General features: G+C 47.5%; 1 protein-coding gene across 1 annotated transcript in view; it reads right to left on the reverse strand.

Annotated features, from left to right (window-relative positions):
* Positions 1 to 5,482: 5,482 nt before the first annotated feature.
* The window catches only part of LOC111975930 (neurocan core protein-like), a 223,365-nt gene continuing 218,883 nt past the window's right edge, over positions 5,483 to 9,964 (reverse strand). The window contains exons 13-14 of the mRNA XM_070447717.1: positions 7,784 to 7,966; positions 5,483 to 6,796 (exon numbers count right to left, since the gene is read on the reverse strand). Of these exons, the coding sequence (XP_070303818.1) occupies positions 6,624 to 6,796; positions 7,784 to 7,966 (356 nt within the window). The 3' untranslated portion in view covers positions 5,483 to 6,623. The remainder of the gene's footprint in view (positions 6,797 to 7,783; positions 7,967 to 9,964) is intronic.

Genomic DNA, 9,964 nt, shown 5'->3' on the forward strand with positions numbered 1-9,964 from the left:
GGAAAGGCACACACTTGTCTATATAAGGTCCCACAGTTGACAGTGCATGTCAGAGCAAAAACTAAGCTATGAGGTTGAAGGAATTGTCTGTAGAGCTCCGAGACAGGATTGTGTTGAGGCACAGATCTGGGGAAGGGTACCAAAACATGTATTCAACATTGTAGGTCCCCAAGAATAGGGTGGCCTCCATCATTCTTAAATGGAAGAAGTTTGGAACCACCAAGACTCTTCCTAGAGCTGGCCACCTGGCCAAACTGAGCAATCGGTGGAGAAGGGCCTTGGTCAGGGAGGTGACCAAGAAACCCGATGGTCACTCTGAATCAGCTCTAGATATCCTCTGTGGAGATGGAAGAACCTTCCAGAAGGACAACCATCTCTGCAGCACTCCACCAATCAGGCCTTTATGGTAGTGTGGCTAGACAGAAACCACTCCTCATTAAAAGGCACATGACAGTCCACTCGGAGTCTGCCAAAAGGCACCTAAAGACTCTCAGACCATGAGAAACAGGATTCTCTGGTCTGATGATACCAAAATTGAACTCTTTGGCCTGAATGCCAAGAGTCACGTCTGGTGAAAACCTGTTTTTCAGTGGCAGCGACTGGGAGACTAGTCAGGGTTGAGGCAAAGATGAACGGAGAAAAGTACAGAGAAATTCTTGATGAAAACCTGCTCCAGAGTGCTCAGGACCTCAGACTGGTGCGAATGTTTACCTGCCAACAGGACAACGACCCCAAGCACACAGCCAAGACAACGCAGGATTGGCTTCGGGACAAGTCTCTGAATGTCCTTGAGTGGCCCAGCCAGAGCCCGGACTTGAACCCGATCGAACAGCTCTGGAGATCGTTTGTGTTACTATTACAATACGGTAGTTTGAAATGTTACTTTTCTGACAGAATTTCAGATTGTGTGTCCTTGAAAAGTCGTGCATGTCAACATTTGATGAAACGACTACGTCCGTAACTAACCATATCCATGGATTTGATCACCAAGGCCACACAGCATGTCATTGTCTGTGGTGTACAGTACTAGATGAACATCCAAGCATCAAAATAACCACACCAACACCCATATAACGGGTCCAATCAAAGTTTTTTAATGATAATTTGTCTCGTAAAGAATATCTTACAATATGACAGGACTGGAATTCATAAGAACATCAATAAATACGGATTAATACTTGAGGACCAGATTCACTAAGCCCGTCACATCATCGTCATCATCACACAGCGTATCTGTGCTTGTACTGTAGTCCTTGTAGCGCTGCTGCATCCTGGGGGAGGCGGTGTGCTGTCAGAACTGTAATGTGACACTTCAGGCTTCCCAAAGGAACGTCTCCTTTTGATGATGCGGCAGCAGCGGTTGTGTCTCTCCCGTCTGTCTGGTGAACGGAGCATTGGGAGCTGAGACTGTATGAATAAGGTCCATGGAGTCCAAGCAACAAACACGCCAAGAGTTTTAAAGGATTTTGAAATAAATCCCACAGAGTATTTACATCACAGAGAGGAGAAGAGGAGGAGTGGAGAGGGGTGCTTTGTGGGCTCGGCTACTACGCGTCTGGACCCCTTGTTTTCCATACTCTCCGCTTGTAGCTTCCTTCCTATAAGAGTGCTGGTTTCTTGACAGTGACAAAAAGTTTACAGTATGTAACGCTCTACAGTACTGTACTGTACTGTACTGTATTGTACTGTACTGTATGTAACCATATACAAAAAGGGGAAATTAGCTCTTAACAGCTAATGCTTAGAAATCATTTTAACATTCCAGATAAAACAAATTCTGGGCTATCAAGGGGATTGTACATCAATTAGAATAGATTATAAACTAACATGTCAACATGGTTCCCATATCTATGCACGAAGAATACCTAGTGTTGGTAGATATGGGTAACATTTTCTATGCTATGGGAATATCATGTTAAACAAAAGGAATTGATCTTGGGGTCAAAACAATCACACAAACACACACAATGTCAAGGGCGTTCTAGAGAGGAGTAAAAACACACGGGGAGAGAGAACAGCTTCTGGCAACCCAAACTAAAATGAACCATGAAAGGAAAGAGTTCAAAAAGCCAGCTTGCAAAGACACTGATGAGGATAGCTAACAATAAGCAAATATGCAGTAGGCGTATCAAGTCATGCTGCCAGTCTCACAGACAACCTAACTAGTACCTCAGACAGACTAACCATGAAATCAATGAGCCGTCTCAGTGACAGCAGATGCAATAGTCATTCCCCAGTCTGATCAGTTTGTCATTGTCAGAAGGTTAACATCTGATATGGGTAGTATACAGTTGTACGTAGAATACATTCTCTCATAAAAACAACCACATTATTATATGTACTATAGCTGGTCTGGCTTTATAGAGTAAATATCATTATCCTTGACTTGAGACCTCTCCTAGGGTTAATATCATAACAGGTGACACATTACCCTCTAGCAGTCAGAAAGCAGGTTTCCTCACCACAGGACCGCGGCTATGCTGAGAATCCCATTGGTTGATGGTCTTGAGCCAGTCCTGACACAGTGGTGTTTCTGATGCCTCTGCTGCTACAGAGCTGTCATCTCATTCACCAGCACACTGTGGTAGAAAGCAGCTTCTAATGAGATGACAGTGACCTACAGTAGAGAGCCGTGTTGGGGTTTAGTGTCAGGATTACCTGCCCTACTGGGCTACTGGCGACCAGCACCGAGAGGAGGGGAGAGGAGAGAGAGGACAGGAGGCGTGAAATGAGGACAGGAGAGGAGGCGAGAGAGGACTAAGCAGGGGAGGAGAGAGGAGAGGAGATGAGTGGTGGTTCCTGGCTGTTCCGCTGACACTGGCTCGTTTTCTGTCTAGCTGTTCTAAGACAAATCTCCCCTCATCCACCTATGCTCATCTCATATTTGTTTGCCATGCATGCTTTCCTAATACTAGTAATACTTGTGTTACACACACACACACACACACACACACACACACACACACACACACACACACACACACACACACACACACACACACACACACACACACACACACACACACACACACACACACACACACACACACACACACACACACACACACACACCCACCCACCCTCTGTTTATACTAAAGCAGTGTATGTAGTCATTGATGGTGCTTGCTGCTAACGCAGGGCTCAGATGAAATAGAGGTACTCTCTCCCTGCTCCTCTCCCTCCTGCCACACGCCTGTCCTCCTTCTCACACTCCTACAACAGTGTAAATACAAAAGGGCAAAGTTCTGCATCATTATCGCTTGTGCTTCAGAAAACTAACAGAGTTTCCTACCTCTCCGGCTGCTCGTCTGTTGCTACCCGAGACAGACGACAGAAAGTGAACTTCTCCATTGCTCTAACCCTCTGATCCAATCACATGCTACCTGACTGCGCATCCACTCATCCACACACTTTGCCGACCATGCAGAGATATAGATACTGCTCTGATGTAGTTCTAGAAAGATCTCTCTCTCTCTCCTCTCTCTCCTCTCTCTCTTCTCTCTCTCTCTCTCTCTCTTCTCTCTCTCTCTCTCTCCCCCCCCTACAGGGAACCCAGAGCCTGTGTGATCAGAATGGCTCCGTAGCAATTAAGGTGAAGTGCTGGCTATAGCCTAAAGAAGAAGCCCAGATGGTTGTGAAGGCATTCCTCCTGCAGGCGTGCCGACCATGCCATGCAGCAGACAGCTGTGGGCGACCTCTGTTGTTTAGTGACTCGTCTTCATAATTAAGGCTCATCGCAATGAAGTAGCGATCCCATCGTCCCAGCCGTCTGCCTGCCTTCAGGGCATCAGACTGCAGAGCCGGGGAGTGGTAGAGAGGGAGAGTGGGTGAGAGAGATGGTGCTGTCTGGAGCTGGAGTGAGGGCGGCTCTGTGTGTGTGTGTGTATTCGAAGCTGAAGCGAGGACGTATATGTTTATGAGGGGTGTAAGCACGTGTGTATGTGTCAGAGAAAGAGAGGGCGAGAGAGTGTCAGATAGGGAAAGAGAGAACATTTGTGTCTGTGATGGAGAGACAGTATGTGTCTGGAGAGTCTGTGTGCATCAGAGCAAGCTTACACCATCCACAGAGCACATTGAGCTGAGTTGACCCATTGCTCCAGGAGATCAACCAATAAGCAGCTGGTCTGGTGCAGTGATAACAGCAGCCTCCTAGACTAGAGGATGACTGCCAGCCAGCCAGACACATAGGTCGGCCTACACTGTACAACAACAACAACAAAAAACCGGACTACATCTCTACTCCTTAATCATATCCAACATCTGGCCAGCCCAGGCTCGATCTCAGCAGAGTCTCGGTTTGTTCGTTTTACAATTCTGTCCACCTTGTGTGAGAGAGATCCAATCACCTCTTCATATGTGTTCTTCCTGTCACACACGCACTCCGTCCCTCATACTACTGTAAGAGACAGACACATACTGTCCTGCTTAACCCCATAGTAATTATAGTCATCACGCTATCTTTAGGAGAATCTCAGCTGATTTAAATGCCTAAGGAGCCCCCACCCACCCACGGTCAATCCATTGTCCGGAATGTCTGGAATGGTAGACGGGATAGAAAAAAAAGCCGATATTAGACTGACATCTAAAAGACGTAAGAAGCGTGAGGGCTGTGACAGGCCTGCGGCTCCCCGTCCGTCAGAGCAAAGCCCCTGTCATCACAGCCAGGGACAAAGGTCATGATGATAACCTCTTCATTAATTAAGCATGCTTTAACGGAGATGAATTGTACTGATATGGAGCTTGCTCTCTTTTCTCTCTTTCAGGCCCTGTCTGTGTCATTGACAAGGTGGATAAAGGGATGAGGATGAAAGACAAGGGAGAGAGGAAGAGAGGAGGGAGAGAGAGAGAAAGAGAGAAAGGAAGAGGGGGGGTGTAAGCTCAGAGGAATTGCGTAAAGCCGATAAAGGAGCTTTGGAGAATCAGTCGGATCCTGCAGTAAAAATAAAACATGTCTCCTTTTTCTACCCGCTGTAGAGAGAAGAGGTGGCCCGGTTCTTATCCCAGCCGGCTCCGGGCTGCAGCAGACAGGACAGCTCTGTTTAAAACCATGCGTTTCCTGTTACCATTCTGAACCACTGGTCCAGAAATACAAGGGTGTTTTATCCCTTTTAACCGTCTCAGATGTTTCTAGAATTTTCTGTGGGCCATGTCGCTGTCTCTGTCGCCCCCACACAAACCTCACTGAGACTGGCCTCTGAACCCATTCCCCTCTGCATCCTCCAACAACTCTGGTTCTCTGTATTTAAAGCCAGATCCATACACTAGGACACTAGCCCAGCTTACTCCTCCTCTGGTGGGGCAGAGTGTGTGTTCATCCCGGCATTATGCCCCCATCTGCACTACTTTAAAAAGCTAATTATGGGCCCAGCGCTGTACCCGCCGGCTGCACAGAGAGCCCTGTCATCCCTCTGTTTGATGTGCTGGAGAAGGGGGCGACTGCAATTAAGAGTCCGAATTCCCTGCTCTTCTCTTTTTTTCTCTCTCTCTCTCTCTCTATTCCTCCCCCTCTCCTTTTCTCTCTCTGACAGTCTGACAGAACAATTTCTCCTCAGCGGGCCAGAGAAGTAGAACTCCAAAATGGAAGACGAACAGACCATTGACACCGGGACATAGACGGAATATGAGAGTGTGGTGATGGGTATGAGAGAATTCTGACGAAGGATCATTGCCTATTAGCTAGCTGGGAAACCAGACTCAGAGAGGCTAGTCATAATCTGCCGTATTCTGGGTTGTGTTTCTCGACTCCTTACTAGCTATCTCCTCTAATAGTGAAGCAGGAACACAGAGTGACTTAGAAAGGAAACACGTACAGTAGGATGATATCGTTAGAAGAAACATGGACTGCTGTGGGGGTCTTCCACCACTACGGGGAGAAGCTTGAGCTTCTGGATCAACCTCAGTGGCGTGAGGTCGATTTGGATACAGGCTAACTGTGCATTTTCTCGGTTTTCCTCTACACCCAGTTAAAAGTGACTGTCGTAACAATGATGAGATACAATGCTAGTCATTCGAAACCAGTAGAATTGCCAGTGTCAAAGAAAGCCCGTAGCTAAATCTGTTCAGAATAACTGTTGTAGGTCATTAAGCAAAAGGTCTTCCAAAGAGCTAACCAAAAACAGCAAAGTCAAGAAATACAGTCAGACAATACATCTGTTAAAAACAAGGTTAGAACGAAGACTCAATTGAAAAACATGGATTGCATGTACATGTATTCCTCGACTCTTCTGGTTTTGATACAGAATTTTCTGACGATGTTGTCATTATTTACAGTTTGTACTAAACCTCCTCCTCCACGATCGTTAATGTAAAAATAGAAGGAAACAAAAGAAACCTCTTCAGATTTTAACAGGTGAGCAAAGCCCCATATCCTGGGTCCTCGTTGACTTGATAAAAGTAGGCCGGGAGTGAGACAGAAAAGCAGTGAAGGTAAAGAAGAGTACAAAGAGATTGTTATTGTCTCAGTGAGGCCTAGCAGTCGGCTGTCAGGCCTCAGAGTTGAGTATGATACAGGCTGGCTCTGGGAGCCAGGTTGTGGGGTCAGGAACAGGGCAGGAGAGGGGGTAGAGAGGGGGAGGAAGGAGACTGGGCAGCGAGGCGAGGTTCGGGCAGTGGACGTTTTTGGTTCAGATGTGGGCATGAGCGTTCCCGTTCCCGTGCCCGTGCCCATGCCTGTGGCCCTGATCCCCTCCGTGGTGGCCCCCCTCTCCGTGTCCATGGCCGTGCTTCTTGTGCTTTCTGCGCTCCCGTCGGCCGTTGTGATGGTCATGGTGCCGCCTGTAGCGCTGTGCTCCCCGGGCTGGAGAGAGACAGAAGGGAGTGAAAGAGTGTGAGAGGGGATGAGTCAGGAGAAAGAGAACGGATGAGAGAGAGTAGAGGGGGGTGGGGGGTGACAGGTAGAGTGGAGAGTCAAGTGGAGTGAGAGAGTGAGAGAGGGATATGAGATGTGAGAGGAGGGGGGTGAGAGGTCAACACCACAGACATACAGCTCTCAACATCAGCCACTCTGCCTAAAGTGTCTTCTCTACTCAACTTTACATTACTAGCTCTCTAAATGTATTAGCATAGGACTGTCCTCCCACTCACGTCCTGAGTGAGCCGCTTCCTTCCTGTGTTGTGCTGCCAAATTGGATCCGTTGGTCCTGGGTTAGGTTTGCCAACAGAAGGTCTACCTTGCCATGATAACAATGACTAACAAACGACTCTAGCAGGAAAACAACATTACACTCGAAATGCACCGAATACGAAATAAGGCTCCATATTTTCTCTCCAGTTCAAACAGCAGCAATTCATTATTTGTCAGTACGAGCCGAAAGGGGAAATGGGAAATACTTGTTTGCTCATACCTTCTTAAAAAGGGCAAACATTGATACAATCCTACAATATGAATGATTCTGCTGTCATAAAGAAAGATGGATGTTTCCGTCGTTTGGCAGAGCGAGTTTTACTTCTCATGGGAGGATAGTAAAATGAAATGTTTCTTTTTGGTGTTTCTGGCATTCCTCCAAACCCCTGGCTGTCAATCAGACTTTGGAGCGATACACTATCTCAACAGAACAAGGGCTATAACTTAGTTTTATCTACATTAAAATTACATTACCGTCGTCACACAACCTCTATCTGAATGAAAAGTTTGTCAAATTCGAGTACATGCTACAACTTCTATGGAGAATCTTGTATTCCTACTGAATTCAGTCTCATTTTAAGTTTCCATTCCTCCACTGTTTTTGATCATTTACCCCATAGAGATAAAACTTAAAGCCCTTTAACAGTCTTGGTCACTCACACTTAGTGCAGATGATTTTGGGCCGCTCCCATTTGCCGTTGGCACGACACTTGGCCGTGGGGACGTGGCGTTGGAGGAACCCGTCGGCACACTGGTAACGCACCACTGAGTGGATGTCATAGTGGGACCGCTTACGACCAATCAGAAAGGCGTTCTTCACGGTGGGAGGGTTGACACACAGCACTGCCAAATGGAGAAAGAGAGTGAGAAATGGAAATCCAGCAATGGAGAAGTGGTACATTATAACAATGTATATCACCATTCCCAGTCATTAGTCATCACCCAGTCTTTCCCCTTTCTGTTTTTGCCCTTGTCCCTGAACAAGAGACGGTTGAAGAGCCCTGTTCTAAAGAACATTCCCCCTCCACTCTTCAAAACTGTTGACGGCACAACACACACATCTAAAGTTCAAAGGAAACCAAAGAGATGAGTCATGTGTGTGTGTGTGTGTGTGCTAGTCTGTGTAGGCTGTTGTTATCTCCTAGAGCGTTGTGTTGATGTGAGGAGGGGGGACAGACAGACAGACAGACAGACAGACAGACAGACAGACAGACAGACAGACAGACAGACAGACAGACAGACAGTACAGACAGACAGACAGGCAAAGTGGTTGAGACACCAGACAGACCCTACAGGGCTCTTAGCCCTGTGAGACGTCACACTGACTCACTGACCTTTCAGCTCTGGCTGTTGCCCATAGGCACAGATCTAGGATCAGCTTCCCCTCCACCAAACCTAATCTTCACTATCTGGGAGGAAAACACCAAACTGACTTTAGATCAGTGTCCCGGGTAACTTTGTCCTACCACGACCTTTCAGAAGGGATTGGGCCCTCAGGGGCTACAGTGTGTGACAGGTGTCAGGAATGTACCCACGCTTACTGCTCATTGGCCGGATTAGAGGGAGGGCGAATGAGAGAAGAGGGATGAGGAGGGGTGACTGGGGTGACGGTGCAGTTCCTCTGTCGTTCCCCTAGATGGCAGCCCTGCGGTTGAAACCTAAAGCCCGGAGTGAGTTTCTAGCCCCTAGACAGTCACCAACCCAGCTGTAGACTAAGTGGAAGTGCTTCTTTCCCTTCCTTGAAGTAATCGGCGACCTCTTATCTGGAACATGGTTGAACATGGTGGAAATGAGGTGTCCCTTACATAGCTAACACTAATGCAGAACTACCAGATCCGAGCCAACTCCAAGGAGTACAGGAAGGGAGGGAAGGAGGGAAGGATGTATTGTCCAGCTATCCACACAGGGCAGTACAGTGATTGCTGTAACATCTCACACCTCCTATTCAGCCAACCAGAAAACCACCGTTTTCACTCCTTGTGTTTAGTGTGCAGTAACATAGACTAGGAGGGACATTACTAACACTAGTGTGCAGCTGTGGCAACAGATCAATAGTCACAGGACCAGGCATGACACTCAATAACACCACCCAGATCTTACTGACTGGGGCTGGGCTGGGGATGCCTGGCAGGCACGCAGGACTGTGTGTGCGTGTGTGTCAGGCTGATTCAGTTTTCTTTTGAAAGCTGGAGACAGTTGGAGCCTGGATCCGTCCAGCGCTCTCCGAGCCCTGTGGGCTACATCTTTACACTCAGTCTAACATGTCTCAGCAGATTAGACAGGGGTGAGCTGGGTATGTCCACGCACACAGCCACACACTCCAATCTTAGCCAATGTATTGACCGGCTACAGTCACAGTAGGCAGGCAGGCAGCAGAGTTGGGGTGAACTGTATGTGATAGTGTGTGTCCTGGGTGGGTGTCAGGGCGAGCTGCTTCTCTGTCCCCAGAAGAAAGGTGCAGGAGAAAAAGTGTACTTGGTAGAAGGCAGGTAGAGGCACCGCCCTGAAGGACCAGTGTACTCTGGCCTGGACTTGGGCTGTGTGTCCATTAGAGAATAGAACTGTATATGAATAAGTATGTGAATATTTGATCATATTTAGTTTATATGTGTGTGCGTGTGTGTGCGTGTGTGTGTGCTTCTCTGTCCCCAGAAGAAAGGTGCAGGAGAAAAAGTGTACTTGGTAGAAGGCAGGTAGAGGCACCGCCCTGAAGGACCAGTGTACTCTGGCCTGGACTTGGGCTGTGTGTCCATTAGAGAATAGAACTGTATATGAATAAGTATGTGAATATTTGATCATATTTAGTTTATATGTGTGTGCGTGTGTGTGCGTGTGTGTGTG

This window comes from Salvelinus sp. IW2-2015, linkage group LG16 (genome assembly GCF_002910315.2).
Source record: "Salvelinus sp. IW2-2015 linkage group LG16, ASM291031v2, whole genome shotgun sequence".
Taxonomy (NCBI): domain Eukaryota; kingdom Metazoa; phylum Chordata; class Actinopteri; order Salmoniformes; family Salmonidae; genus Salvelinus; species Salvelinus sp. IW2-2015.